Source organism: Cebus imitator, unplaced genomic scaffold, assembly GCF_001604975.1.
Source record: "Cebus imitator isolate Cc_AM_T3 unplaced genomic scaffold, Cebus_imitator-1.0 Scaffold38, whole genome shotgun sequence".
NCBI classification, from domain to species: Eukaryota; Metazoa; Chordata; class Mammalia; order Primates; family Cebidae; genus Cebus; species Cebus imitator.
Genome location: NW_016107353.1, coordinates 11,122,146 through 11,138,626, shown reverse-complemented (window position 1 = coordinate 11,138,626; position 16,481 = coordinate 11,122,146). Strand labels below are relative to the sequence as shown.

General features: G+C 32.0%; 2 protein-coding genes across 20 annotated transcripts in view; both read left to right on the top strand.

The window, feature by feature from the left end:
* The window catches only part of LOC108301906 (zinc finger protein 726-like), an 83,475-nt gene extending 76,250 nt beyond the window's left edge, over positions 1-7,225 (top strand). For 9 of the 19 annotated variants that reach the window (XM_037737416.1, XM_037737414.1, XM_037737419.1 and 6 more), the window contains one exon: positions 4,459-7,217. In XM_037737416.1, coding sequence (XP_037593344.1) covers positions 4,459-6,278 — 1,820 coding nt within the window. In that variant the 3' untranslated portion in view covers positions 6,279-7,217. Of the gene's footprint in view, positions 1-4,458 lie in introns of all 19 variants that reach the window. The other 10 variants (XM_037737425.1, XM_017525270.2, XM_017525271.2 and 7 more) reach the window with 6 other exon arrangements.
* The window catches only part of LOC119470708 (zinc finger protein 726-like), a 561,873-nt gene that overhangs the window by 153,454 nt on the left and 391,938 nt on the right, over positions 1-16,481 (top strand). The window lies entirely within an intron of this gene.

Below are 16,481 nucleotides of genomic sequence, written 5' to 3'. Positions count from 1 at the left end.
TGGAGTGCAGTGGCGTGATCTTGGCTCACTGCAACCTCTGCCTCCAGCTTCAAGTGATTCTCCTGCCTCAGCCTCCTGAGTAGCTGGGACTACAGGTGCGCACCACTTTGCCCGGCTAATTTTTGTAGTTTTAGTAGAGACAGGGTTTCACCATGTTGGCCAGAATGTTCTCGATCTCCTGACTTCATGATTTGCCTGCCTCAGCCTCCCAAAGTGCTGGGATTACAGGTGTAAACCACCGTGCCCAGCCAATATTTCTAGTTTTTAAAAAATGTTTATTTGAAGTTTTTAATTATATTTTATGATGATTCTGCATTTTCTCTGAAATTTTATAGTCATATAGTGTATGTCAAAGATTTAGTATACCTGCCTTCCATGAGTACACAGTTAGTCAAATATTGTAGTTATCTAGACAAATTCTTTCTTAATAGTATATCAATATTGCAAACCAGAATTTATGAAATAAACATTTATTATTGTTTTTCAGTCTATATTGGTTTTATAATGTAGATTTCTTAACATCAGTTCATCGTGATTTTAGACTTATGTACTATAATACTAGATAATTAGCAATTCTATTTGTACACTTTAAGCCGATGTGGAGTTTAACTATAAATCAGCAATATGCCTATCATAGTCAGATTATATACGTGTGCATTTATTTAAATACAAACCTAATTTAATTTATGGCTTATCTCATATATATTCTTTCTCAGCTGAATGGTTGTTTTATCTTGTCTAAGTAGTCAGGGAAATAGTCTTATTTTCACCATGTGTTTAATGATGAATATATATTTCTTTGATGTGAAAGAAACACTTTTGTGATTTAAAGGTAACTTTTGAAAAAAATATCACTCTGTATGTTTTCAGTTTTTCTTTGAAAAACATTTTTTGTAAAAACACATAAAATTTACCATCTTAAATATATTAAAGTGTATATTTCAGGGCCTGGCAGGCATGGTGGTAGCTAATATCTGTCATCCCAGGATTTTTGGCGGCAAAGACAGAAGAATAACTTGAGCCCAAAAGGTTGAGACCATCCTGGGAAACGTATGGAGATTCTTTCTGTACAAAAAAAAGTATAAAAATAGCCAGGCATGGCGGTGTGCACCTGTAGTCTCAGCTCTTTAAGGAGAATGATGATGGAGGATTATGTGAGGCTGGGAGTTTGAGGCTACGGTGAGCCATAATTATGCCACTCCCCTCAAGCTTGGGTGACAGAGTGAGACCCTGTCTTAAAAAAAAAAAAAGAAAAAGCTGTACATTTCAAGATTGTTTAGTATATTCACATTGTTATGTAAAAGAGTTCTATAATTTCTTATTTTTTGAAAGTTAACACTCAATACACATTAAGTAACAACTGCCCATTTTGCCCTCTCCCCAGCCCTTGATAAACACCCTTCCATGTTTTGTTTCTATACATGTGACTAATTAAGATATGTAAGTGGAATCATATAGTATCCATAATTTTGTTACTTATTTCATGTGACATATTATCATAATTTATTTTAAAATACAAGATTTACTTAAAGCTGAATATTACTCCATTGTGCGTGTACATATGTGTGTGTATATATATACACACACATATATAGTGTATATATATATATAACAGAATACTTTATGTTTATATATATAAACATAATGTTATATATATGTATATATATAAAACATGTTTTTTGATGTGTTTATAAGTTAAGGAACACCTAAGTTGTTTTGGCCTTTTAGCTTTTGTGAATACTGGTACAATAAACATGAATGTTCAAATGTGTCTTTCAGGTCCTATGTTGCATATTTTAGATATAGATTCATAAATGAGATTGCTATATTTGATTATACATTTATTTTTAATTATTTGAGAAACACTTATACATTTTTAAATAAGGGCTGCATTCTTCATTTCTACCAACATTCTACATGACTTTTTATTGCGTCATAAACAAATTTGGTATTTCTAAAAAATTGATAGTTGCCATTCTATTAAGTGTAAGATTATTTTGTTTTTCAATGTAATTGTTATTCATTTCTTTACAAATAGTAATTCTGCATGTCTTTTCAAAGGTTTTTTCCATTTATATGTCTTGATAAAAATTTAGTTCAATTATTTATTTCTAAATCAAGTTATTGAACTTCATTGATCAGTTTTAAGCGTTGCTTATATATTTTTCATATTAACTCCTATCATACGTGATTTGCAAATATTTTCACCCATTTTTTAAAAGGCATTGTCAATTAAATTTTTCTTTGACATGCAGAAATTTTGAAGAATGGTGTAGTTATTTTTTTCCGTTTTTTTCTTTGTTGCTCATTCATTTAATGTTGTACCTAAGAAAATGGTGTGTCAAGACCAATGTCTTGTCTTCTCCCTTTATTTTTTTCTGAGAGATTTGTTAGGTTTTTTTTTATATCTAAGTACTTTATTTAAAATGCTTTTCATATCTGTTTCAAGGAAATGATCTCATTTTATCAGTGTTGATACCTGGTTTTCAACATGATTTTTTTGAAGAGATTATCTTCTCTCTATTGTGTGCTTATGGCAACTTCAGGGAAAATCATTTGATTGTATACAGAAGGGTTTATTTCTGGGCTCTGTATTATGTTCTTTCACCTGTTTATCTGTGTGTCAGCACCACATTGCATTATTTAGCTTTTAATATGTTTTGAAATCAGAAGGAATAATGCCTCCTTGTTCTTTTAATGGGTGTTTGGCTATAGTTTATAATTAAATTTAAAAATTTTAATGTTTGTACAAAATTGTGCTATTGGGATTTTTATAGAGATTGTAATAAATATGTTCACCACTGTAGGTTTTATTGACATCTTTGAATGATTAAATTTTTTTACCTTTACAGCAAGAATATGTTAAAAAGTATGTTTTACCGGGCGCGGTGGCTCAAGCCTGTAATCCCAGCACTTTGGGAGGCCGAGGCGGGTGGATCACAAGGTCAAGAGATCAAGACCATCCTGGTCAACATGGTGAAACCCCGTCTCTACTAAAACTACAAAAAATTAGCTGGGCATGGTGGCGCGTGCCTGTAGTCCCAGCTACTCAGGAGGCTGAGGCAGGAGAATTGCCTGAACCCAGGAGGCGGAGGTTGTGGTGAGCTGAGATTGCGCCATTGCACTCCAGCCTGGGTAACAAGAGCGAAACTCCGTCTCAAAAAACAAACAAAAAAAAAGTATGTTTTATTTTCATATATATTCGGATTTGCAAGTTTTAATTTTAAAACTTAATTTCTGTGTTATTTGGTTTTGGTCAGAAAACATGTATAATTTTGGCCTTCTTAAATTTATGTCTTGTTGTTTGAGACAGGATCTTACTCTGTCACTCAGGCAGTAGTGCAGTGGAATAATTTTGGCTCACTGTAGCCATAACCTCCCAGGCACAAGTGATCCTTTCACCTCAATCTCCCTAGTAGCTGACACTACAGAAGTTCTTTACCATGCCTTACTAATTTTTTGATTATTTGTAAGGACAGGGTTTCACTGTGTTGCCCAGGCTGGTCTCAAATTTTTGGCCCCAAGTGATTCTCCCATCTTGATCTTCCAGAATGTTGAAGTTATAAGCATGAGCCACTGCACCCAGCTGGTATTCTCAAATTTAATAAGATTTGGTATGTGTCCTAACAGACTATACCAGGTGCAAATAAGCATATGGTGTATTATCTTGTTTTTGATTTAAAAAGTTTCTACATGCCTGTTAAGCTGAATTGATCTACAGTATTGTTTGGATTTCAATGTTCTCCAAACCTTATGCTGTAATGTAATCCTGAGTGTTTAATGTGGGACCTGGTGGGAGGTGTTTGTGTCATGGGGGCAAATTTCTCATTAATGGGTTGGCACTACGTTTTTATTAATCAAAGTGCTTATACTCTGTTGATTCAAAGGTTGGTTCATTAAAAGAACCTAGCTTCTTTACCTCACACTTGCTCTTTCTCTTACCATCTAATATGTCCTGTTACTCTTTGCCTTTCACCATAATTGTAAGCTTCCAGAGATTCTCACCAGAAGCAGATGCTGGTACACACGTTTTCTACAATCTGCCAAATAAACCAAAAAACAAACAAAAAAAAACCCCTCTTTGTTTTATGAATTAAACACTCTCACATATTTCTCTCTGTAAAACAATTGAAGTTGGAAATTTACTTTGAATGGCATTATGTTATATTGGGGAGCAGATAAAGCTGTCTTAGGTAAATATAACAGACTTTTTTTTCTCTTCTATGAGGCTCCTTATATTGTGCTCACCTGGGGCACTGCACACAAATTTATAAGTTTTACACAAAAGTATTTTGGTCAGTATGTGCTTGTTAAATTTATATGTCTAGGAAGAAATTATGGTCTGTGATATTTTACTATGCCATCTTGCTTATGTAGTTTGTGAAATTTTATAGATTAGACTTGGGAAGTATATTCATTCGAGTCTAGCAATTAATGTGTTATTTTTATTTCTTTCAGTAATGTGTTCTCATATCATCCAAGACCTTTTGCCAGAGAAGAACATAGAAGATTCTTTCCATAAAGTTGCACTGAGAAGAGATGAAAAATATGAACATACAAATTTTCTGTTAAAAGAAGGCTGTAAAAGTGTAGATGAGTGTAAGGTGCAAAAGGAAGATTATAATGAACTTAACCAATATTTTCCAACTATCCAGAGCAAAATATTTAAATGTGATAAATGTATGAAAGTCTTTTATAAATTTTCACATTTAAATACACATAAGTTAAGACATACTGATAAGAAACCTTTCAAATGCAAAGAATGTGGCAAATTATTGTGTATGCTTTTACACCTAACTCAACATAAAAGAATTTATACTACAGTGAATTTTTACAAATGTGAAGAATGTGGCAAAGCTTTTAACTATCGCTCAGCCCTTACTACACATAAGATAATTCATACTGGAGAGAAACCTTATAAATGTGAAGAATGTGGCAAAGCATTTAATCGGTTTGCAAACCTTACTAGACATAAGAGAATTCATTTTGGAGAGAAAGTCTACAAATACGAAGAATGTGGTGATACTTTCAATCAATCCGCAAACCTTACTACATATAAGATAATTTATACTGGTGAGAAACCCTACAAATGTGAAGAATGTGGCAAAGCTTTTAACTATCGCTCAACCCTTACTACGCATAGGAGAATTCATACTGGAGAGAAACCCTACAAATGTGAAGAATGTGGCAAAGCTTACACAGAACCTGCAACCCTTAATAGACATAAGAAAATTCACACTGGAGTAAAACCATACAAATGTGAAGACTGTGGCAAAGCTTTTACATACTCTGCAACCCTTACTAGACATAAGATAATTCATACTGGAGAAAAACCATACAAATGTGAAGAATGTGGCAAAGCTTTTAACAAATCCTCAATGCTTACTGCACATAATAGAATTCATACTGGAGAGAAACCCTACAAATGTAAGGAATGTGACAAAGCTTTTAACCAATCCTCAAAACTTGGTAAACATAAGAAAATTCATAATGGAGAGAAAACCTACAAACATAAAGAATGTGGCAAAGCTTTTAATCAGTCCTCGAAGCATACTACACATAAGATAATTTATACTGGTGAGAAACCGTACAAATGTGAAGAATGTGGCAAAGCTTTTAACTATCGCTCAAACCTTACTACACATAAGAGAATTCATACTGGAGAGAAACCTTACAAATGTGAAGAATGTGGCAAAGCTTTTAACCGGTTTGCAAACCTTACTAGACATAAGAAAATTCATACCGGAGAGAAACCCTGCAAATATAAAGAATATGGCAAAGCTTTTAATCAATCCTCAAACCTTACTACACATGAGATAATTTATACTGGTGAGAAACCCTACAAATGTGGAGAATGTGGCAAGGCTTTTAATTATCGCTCAACCCTTACTACACATAAGAGAATTCATACTGGCGAGAAACCCTACAAATGCGAAGAATGTGGCAAAGCTTTTAACCAGTTTGCACACCTTACTAGGCATAAAAGAATTCATACCGGAGAGAAACCCTACAAATGCGAAGAATGTGGCAAAGCTTATACAGAACCTGCAATCCTTACTAGACATAAGAAAATTCACAGTGGAGAAAAACCATACAAATGTGAAGACTGTGGCAAAGCTTTTACATACTCTGCAACCCTTACGAGACATAAGATAATTCATACTGGAGAAAAACCATACAAATGTGAAGAATGTGGCAAAGCTTTTAACAAATTGTCAATGCTTACTGTACATAAGAGAATTCATACTGGAGAGAAACCCTACATATGTAAAGAATGACAAATCTTTTAACCAGTCCTCAAAACTTGGTAAACATAAGAAAATTCATACTGGAGAGAAACCTTAGAAATATGAAGAATGTGGCAAAGCTTGTACACTCTCTGCAACCCTTACTAGACGTGAGATAATTCATACCGTAGAGAAACCATACACAGGTGAGGACTGTGACAAAGCTTTTAACAAATCCTCGATGTTTACTGCACATAAAAGAATTCATACTAGAGAGGAACTGTACAGATGTGAAGAATGTGGCAAGCTTTTAACTATCGCTCACACCCTACTACACATAACAGAATTCATACTGGAGAGAAACCATACAAATGTGAATAATGTGGCAAAACTTTTAACTGATTTACAACCCTTACTAAACACAAGAGAATATATACTGGCTAGAAATTGTATAAATGTGTAGAATGTGGCCAAGATTTCAGCTGATCCTCAGCACTTACTGAACATAAGAGAATTCATATTGGGGAGCAACCTTACAGATGTGAAGAATGTAACAATGCTTTTAATCAATCTGCAAACATTAACCCTAAGAAAATTTATACCAGTGAGAAACTTTACAAAACCAAAATGTGTGATAACAATTTTGACAACACCTCAACCTTTTCTAAATATAAAAGTAATCGTACTGGTGACAGATCATAGAAATGTGAAGAATTTGACAAAACCTTCAAAACGTCTGACTTATTTTTAAGTAAGATAATTTTTACTGGAGAAAACACAAGTGTAAATATTGTGAAACTTCTAATTAATGTTCACAACTTATTGCACAGGAATGCACTTAAGAAAAATTGTACAAATAAAAATAATGTGAAATAACCATTAATATCTGATCATATCCTACTCAACATTAGAGAGTTGGTAAACAAAGCATATAAATGGAATTACTGTAATATATATATTACAGTATATGTTATATATAATAAATGAAATTACCGTAATATATATATACTACAGTAATTCCATTTATTATATATATGCCTTTAAAGAAGAGGCCTGGTGTGGTGGCTCATGCCTGTAATCCCAGCACTTTGGGAGGCCGAGGTGGGTGGATCAAGGGGTCAGTAGTTCAAGACCAGCCTGGCCAACATGGCCATAGAAACACCATCTCTACTAAAAATACAAAAATTAGCCAGGCATGGTGGTACACACCTGTAATCTTAGCTACTCGGGAGGCAGGGGCAGGAGAATTACTTGAACCTGGGAGGTGAATGTTGTGGTGAGCTGAGATCACACCACTGCACTCCAGCCTGGGTGGCAGAGCAAGACTCCATCTCAGAAAAAAAATAATAAAGAGTATTCATTTTGAAGACAAAGATTACAAATATAAAGAGGGTTGTAGTAGCTTTACTTGTATCACAGATTTGATTGTACACATTTTGTACTAGAGAAAAACGAAGCAGTTTCTCAAACTTTGCTCCACATCAGGAAATTTATATTGGGGAAAAATCTTGCAAAAGTTATAAATTTGGAGAAAAATTGTTTCAATAACTATTGGTTAGAAAACTCCAGAGGTTTCATACTAAAGTATATTTTTGCAGATGTAGTAAATATGAAAGAATGTTTAATCCAAAATGAAGTCTATGTAAATATCAGAAAATTCACAGTAGAAATACCTAAGGCACCGAAGCTATAGACATTACGGTAAATCAGAGTGCTGAGTATAGAAAACAATCAGAACTAAAGTTGGTAAATGAATTATTTGTATGTCACTTTAAAAGAAGTAGAGTTTTTTAAGTGTTATAATTACATTCAGAGTATACTTTTGTCCTTAAAATCACCGATATTTTAAAACATGAATAATGATGCAATTCTCTCAAATTACTTCAGGCTCTTTTTTTCATTCCTACTGTATTCACCTGTGAAAGCATGTTACTAAGTGTTACTGCATCAAAAATACAAGTTTTTTTTTTAATTAGTAGGGATTATTTATGACCTTTTCTATGCAAGGGAAACGGAATTAAAATGTAAGACACATGATGAAATTCTAAGTGGAGAGACTCTTTTTGGTTAACACATAGTATTAAGTAATGCATGAGTTAGGTGTTCAGAGCAATATTCTACATTATAGTGATAACATTTTAAATTTTAGTTAAAATTTAAATTAGCAGTACATTATTTTAATAATGGTACTGTTATGTAATAGAATATAGTACATTATTACATTTTTAGATTGTGTGAACTGAATTTTTTAATTAAAGTTTTAAAAAAGTTAAAACCATTGTGCATTCAATAAAGTGTTATTATACCATTAACTTTAACCTAGTCAACCTTACTCAAAGATGTAGGTAAAAGATGGTAATAATATACTATTTGGTAACACAATGAACTAACATTTCTAGTAATCTCTTTTGCAGTGACTTTAAACAGAGCAGTTAAAGAATATTGTTCCTATAGGTTAAATATTTACTCCTTTTCTCTTATTTTATTTTTCTTAATTTTTGTGGGTCCATAGTATGTGTATGTATTTATGCTATATATGTAGCCTGTTTGAATACAGAAATAAAAAAGATAATAATCACATCAGGATAAATTAAGTATTCATCATTTCCAGCATTTATCCTTTGTATTAGGAATGAATTCTACACTTTTTGATATTTTAAAATGTACAATTAAATTGTTATTCATTACAGGGTCATCTTTTTGGTCACAATAAAAATTATGTACAATTATAAAAATTTGTACACTTCGGAGTCCAGAATAAACTTAAAAATTGTTAATTTTTTTTGAAAATATGGTATCTCTGCCTGCAAACTCATACAGACTTTAGTTTTGATTTACATAGAGTTAAATGCACACATACATTATTCTAAAGATAAACCTTAAGTTTAAGAAAATTATGGAGTAAGTCAGCATGTTTGTATAAATTTGTACCTTTTTTTCAGAAGAAAAAATTATTGGAACAAAATGAATTATTTAAATTTAATAATCATTGTGTTACCAAATAGCATATTGTTACCATCTTTTACCTATATTCTTGAGTAAGGTTGGCTAGGTTAAAACTAACTGGAAAACTAAAAACCTCAAAATGCTAAAAGCAAATCTATGCCCTCTGCTTTATATTGAATTTCTTACTGTAAAATCTTACGGCTAGTCAATCTTCTCATGCAAATTTGCTGTCTTGTCTAGTACTCATGCTAGATCCATAATTTTCTTGTTTCTTATACTTTTTTTCTTTCATAGTTTTCTAAGGTTTTCATTTTGTGAGCTGGTCAAGGATTGTATGAATGGTTTTTATAAAATTTAGTAGTGCACCCAAAATAATTTCTAGACGTAATTCCACCATTAATTTATTAAGTTATATTTTATTGAATTAGAACATTTTGTTCTTTTAATTGGAAAACCCTATATAAGCCTACTTTTCTTTAATTATTGTTCCTTTCGCTTTTTATAATTGACAGAAGTAAATTTACCAATTTGTTCAGGGAGGTTTCATAAGTCATGAGAATGTTTACGTATATAAGTGTAGCCAACAAATATGACAGTGCTTGCTGTGTAACAGAAGTTCCACAATAAGCTATAAATATTCCTGCTGGAGTTAGTTTGTGATTTCAAGTCAGAGATGGAAAATATCAGTGGTAAAGAAAAACATTAATTCTTCATGTGGAGAGAACATTTTTCCAGGTGGTAACAATACATTATTTGGTAATATAATGGACTAACATCTTTAGTAATGTCTTTTGCCAGCGGCTTTAAACTGCAAAATGTTAAAGAATACTGTTCTTGTAGGTCAAATTGCCATTAAAATTTTCTTACATTTTGTGGGTCATTTATATGTGTATGGATTCACGTTATATATGGCATATTCTGATACAGGCGTACAATATATAATAATTACATCAGGGTAAACGTAACCATCACCTCTAGAATTTATTCTTTGTATTACAATTTGATTCTACAATTTTAGTTATTTTAAAATGTGCAATTAAATTGTTATTGACTGCAGGGTCATTTTATGGTCATAATAAATATTATATACAAGCATAAATAAAATTTACATATTTCCGAGTCCTGAATAAAGACTTTAAAATTTTTGTTTGTATTTTTCTTCGAACATGTGGACTCTCTGCCTGCAAACACTCATAGATCTTTAGTTTTGATTTACATATAGTTAAATACACACATTAGTCTAAAGATAAACCTTAGGTGTAAGGAAATTATAGATTGTGTGAGTATAAGTTTGTAACTATTTTCAGAAGAAAAGAGCAGTATTAAATCATTTTAATAAGGTGTCTAATTTTCTAGGAAAAGATCCTCAAAAATGCTGAATGCAATTGTATATATACTGTGCCTTGTATTGATAGTGTGCTAAATTATTTATTTGAAATATTCCATTTTGTTGTTTTAATTGGAGAATGCTATATAAACCTATTTTTAAAATTTATTTTATTTTTTTAATAATGAACTTAAGTAAATTTATTGATTGGGCCAATCTGTTCAGGTAACTACTAGGGAACCCTTACAAGTCATGAGGATGTTTCTATATATAAAGTAGCAAACAAACATGACAGTGTTTGCTGTGTAATAGATGCTCCATAATAAGGCAGAAATATTCCTGTGAAGGTTAGTTTGCAACTTCAAGTAAGAGATGGAAAATATTAGTGTGAACAAATAACATTGATTCTTTTTTTTTTTTTTTTTTTTTTTGAGACGGAGTTTCACTCTTGTTACCCAGGCTGGAGTGCAATGGCGCGATCTCGGCTCACCGCAACCTCCGCCTCCTGGGTTCAGGCAATTCTCCTGCCTCAGCCTCCTGAGTAGCTGGGATTACAGGCACGCGTCACCATGCCCAGCTAATTTTTTGTATTTTTAGTAGAGACGGGGTTTCACCATGTTGACCAGAATGGTCTCGATCTCTTGACCTCGTGATCCACCCGCCTCGGCCTCCCAAAGTGCTGGGATTACAGGCTTGAGCCACCGCGCCCGGCCATAACATTGATTCTTTATGTGAAGGGTAATTTTTTTTTTTAGGCTGCAAAGCTGTATCCTGCCGAATTTAAAGAGAAATTTTGCTTCTTTTATATTCTAATTATCTTAGTTTTGTCTAATTCTGTGTTTTTCAACGATGTGTCAATCACAGCCCTTTTTCAGTTTTATGGCAACAATTTTCACATAATTGTTTTCATGCCATGCTGTTTAGCATGGTACTTTGCAGGTTTTGATGAGAAGGTTTAATGCACTTGAAAAAATGGTTTTAACTGGAGTTTGCTTATAAATATAACTTTCAAATAAGTTAAGATAAAAGGCATACACTGTACACAGGTAAGAGAATTCAATCACGATCATGTTTCTCTGTACACAGAAAATCTCATTAAATTTTTACACAAAGTTGGCAAATATAAAATATGCTAAAATATATATCTTAGAAATTAAATTTTTAAGAGCTAATGATGTGATTCATAAATTTTTCCATGATATAGAACAATGTACATTTTCATGTAGAATCATCTATTTTTAAGTGTGAATGTTAAACATTTCAAGCTAATAAAAACCTCTAGATTTGAAATTTTGAGTAATATTTTTTGAATATTGACATTACAATTTGGAGGAATTTATTTTATATCAGTTTTTCTGGTGGGTGAATTTTACAGTTTTTATTCTTAATCACCTAATAGTCAACTTTTTGGTCATTTTCTCTGAAAAAGATTTGGAGATCAGGACATTTTTTGGATTAAAACTTTTTATTATTTTTTTTTCAAATTTGTTTTCTGTGTTCACAGAGGGGTGAGTCATGAGACCACAAGCAACACCTGTCCTCTTAATGTCTTTCATGTCATTACCATCTGTAATAAATACATGTACATTTATTCTGTAAAACATGACATTTTGAAGTATGTATATACGTTGTCAAATGCTTAATTTTAGGTAATGCTTTACCTTACATAGTTAACAATTTTGTGGTGAGAGCACATAAAATTGTCTTCGATTTCTTTAAAAAATGCAAATACATTATTATAAACTATAGTCATGAAGCTGTAGAAGAAAATGTTTGAACTTATTTTTCCTGTCAACTATAATTATGTATTCTTTGACATACATCTTTCCAAACCTCCCTTTCTTCTAAATACTTTGATATCTGGTGGGTAGGATTTTACTCTCTACTTAAATGAAATTATGTTATTTAGAATTCATGTATAAGTAAAATAATAATCTTTCTGTCTCTTATTTCAACTAACAGGTCCTCCAGATAAATCCATATAATTCAAAAAAATAATTTTTTTAAAGATGAAACCACATTGTCTTGAGGTACTCATTAGATATTTAACAATTCATTCTATATTTTGGCCATTGTGAAAAGTGTTGCAAACAACACAAAAGTGCAAATATTTCTTCATTCTAATTTTATTTATTTGGGACATATATCCAGTATTGCAATTGCTGTGTTATATGGTAGTTTGATTTTTAACTTTTTGAAATATCTGTATTTTGTTTTTCATAATGGTTGTCCTCATCTGCATTCCACCCAAAATGTGCAAGAATTTCGTTTTCTTCCCAGCTTGACTAACACTTTCTTTTAAAAAAAAATAATAATTCTGACAGGTGTGAGTTGTTATCTCCTAGAAGTATTTTTTTTTTTTTTTTTGCTTTCCTTTCCCTGATAATCATATTGAGCATTTTTTATATATCTCTTGGCCACATGTATGTTTTTTCTTGAAAATATTTACTTAAGCCTTTTGCTTATTTTTGGTTTTGTTGTATAGTTACTTGAGTTTCTTATATGTTTTTGACATTAACTCCTTGTTACAAGTGTGATTTGCAATTATTGTCTCCCATGTTTTAGTTGTCTCATTTTGATGATTGTATCAGATTGTGTGCAGAATTTTTTTAAATTTCAAGTAATCTAAGTCATCCATTTTTGTTTGTTTTCTGGAATTTTAAGGTTAAATAAAAAAAGACACTACCTAGATCAATGTTATGGGGCTTTTACTCTATATTTTTTTGTAGTAGTGTTAGAGTTTCAAGCCGTACATTGAAATATTTAATTTATTTAGGGTTGATTTATATATGTATGGTATGAGATGCAGATCTTGTTTTATTGCTATAAAGTTTTCTAAATATCATTTATTGAGGATACTGTCCCTAAGAAATTGTCACCTATTTTTAAAATCAGTTAGCTATAAATACATGGATATATTTCTGCTGTCTCTTTTGCTCCATTAATCCATGTCTCCATTTTTATTCAAGTGCTATACTATTTTGGTTACTATAGCTATGTAGTATGTTTTAAAGTCAGCTAGGGTGATACCTTCAGCCTTTTTTTTTTTTTTTTTTTTGTTTTTTTTTTTTTTTTTTTTTTTTTTTTTTTTTCTGGACTGTTTTGACAATCCTGGGTTTTTTTCATGCTATACAAATTTTAGATTTTTAAAAAATATATATTTAGTATGTTGCTGCTATTTTGATAAAGGTTGCATTATATTTGTAGATCATTTTGTGTAATGCAGATATTTAACATTAATACCAATTCATGAATATATTTTCATTTGTGTGTTCTTTAATTTCTTTAATGTTCCTCAATGTATAAAGTAAAGTGTTTCAACTTTTTGTTTAAATTTAATTCAAAATATAGGTCCTGCAGGTATAGATGAGGTTGTTTTTTAATTTTATGAGATAGTTAATTGTTAGTGTATTGAAATTCTATTGACTTTGGTATGTTGACTTTATATACTGCCAGTTTAGTAAATTTATTTATGGGTTCTACCGGTTTTTAGTAAAGTGTTAGGCCTTTCTCTGCTAAGATTATGTGATCTGCAAACAGCTCTAATTTAATTTTTTTTTAATCTGGATGCTTTATTTTCTAATTTTTCTGTCTTGGATATTTAATACCATGTATAGTAGGATTGAACAAATTGAGTGTCTTGGCACTGTTCTATCTCTTAGTAAAAGCTTAAAATATTTCCCTGTTTAGTATGTTGTTAGCTGTGCAAATTTTGTTATAAGTGCATTTATTGACTTGAGGTGCATTATTGGTCCTATACCCATTTTTTTCCAAAGGTTTATCATGAGGGAATGTGACTTTTGTCAAACTTTTATTCTGCGTGTATTTAAATGTTATAGATATGAAATCACAACGTATCCCACATAAATACAAAACATCTTCAGAGACTACTATGAACATTTACTATGAGACTGCATGCAAACTAGAAAATTTAGAGAAAATAAATATACCCTTGGTATACACAACTTCTTGAAGTTAAACCAGGAAGAAACAAAAATCTTGGACAGAGAAAAAATATATAATAGTATTGAATTAGTAATATAAAACCCACCAACCATAAACAGCCCTGGATCAGATGAATTTATAGCCAAATTTTACCACATATAGTAAAGATGAGCTGGTACTAATCCTCCTAAATGTATTCCAAAAATCAAGGTGGAAATTATTCCTAACTTATTATATGAAACCAGAATTATTCCGATACCAAAATCCAGTAAAGATACAACAAAAAAGACAACTATAGGCCAATATTCTCGGTGAACATGGAAACAAAAATTCTTCATTAAATACTAGCAAGCTGAGTTCATAAGCAAATCAGAAAGTTATTTTTCCACAATCATGTAAGCTTTATGAATGCAAGAATGTTTCATTATGTACAAGTCAATAAGTGTGATTCACCAGTAAAGATGATTAAAAGCAAAAACATCACAATAAATGCAGAAAAAGCATTCAAGAAGATTGAATATTCATTTATAAAAGTATTCTCAACAAACCAGAAATTGAAGAAACATACCTCAAAATAAGAGCCATCTATGACAAAACTTTATTCAACATCATAGTGAACAGACAAAAGCTGGATGCATTCTCAATAAATACAAGAATATTAACTCTAAACAGTTATTTAACATAATTCTGGAAGTCCTAGCTAGAGCAATCCAACAAAATAGAGAAATAAAAGGCAGCCAAATAGAAAAAGAAGTCAAGCTGTCCTCACTGAAGATACAATTCTTTCCCAATTCTACCTGGGAAACTTCAAAGATTTCCTTCAAAGATTCTCCTATACTGCAATACAATACCATGCTTTTAACACCTATATACATATGTGTGTATTCTTGGGTTTTGTTTTGTTTTGTTTTGTTTGGAAATAGAGTCTCACTCTGTTGCCCAGGCTGGAATGCAGTTGCATGATCTCGGCTCACTGCAACCTCCACCTCTCAGGTTCAAGGATTCTTCTGCTTCAGCCTCCCAAAGCTGAGACTGACTAGAGGTGCACACCACCACACTTTTGTACGTTTAGCAGAGATGCGGTTTTACCACGTTGGCCAGCCTGGTCTCAAACTTCTGGCTTCAAGTGATTCACCCACCTCAGCCTCCTAAAGTACTAAGATTACAGGTGTGAACCACTGCACCTGCCATAATATGAACATTTCTTGAATGCATGACCAAATATGTAGATGATTTTTCTTAGATTAATATGATAAGGTAACAATTAGAGAAAACATTTTAAATGAGATAAAACCACATTTTTTCAAGTGGCTTGGCATAATTGCCATGCTTTTTGAAATGGCCATATTACTAACCAGAAGCAAAGACAAGATTTTGGCTTTGTTCAGTCATTAAGTTCTTGACCTTTTAAAACCTAAAATCCTGGCTAAAGGATTTGAACAGAGTATTTTTTAGGTGTCTTTCTAGGATTTTCAAGGCAAGACAAAAATAATTTTCATAGGCAGAAAAATGCACTTTGCATACACACAGTGCTTTTTTCTGATTTACTTCATTTAAAAATGGAAGATTTCAAATCTAGTCTATTAGAGTTAATAACAAAAGATTTTTTCAGCCAAGCAAATAATTGTGAAAAACTAATGGGTAACAGATGCTTTTAGCTGCCAAATAATAGTATAACTAGATTCAGTAAGTATCTAGCCATGCAAATGACATCCGATTAAATTAAGACCCTAGTAGGTTCATGTGGAAAGCATTGATGTGCAATATGATGCACCTTCATTGAGCACCTTTATCTGCCTGTTTATAGAAATACCAGTTTTCCCTGAATGACTCAGGGTAAACGCTGGCAACTGAGAATGCTATGTTCAGAGTGATTATTGAAAACGTGGTTAACACATTTATTCCATATTATAAAGAAATTTCAGGCCGGGCGCGGTGGCTCAAGCCTGTAATCCCAGCACTTTGGGAGGCCGAGGCGGGTGGATCACGAGGTCAAGAGATCGAGACCATCCTGGTCAATATGGTGAAACCCTGTC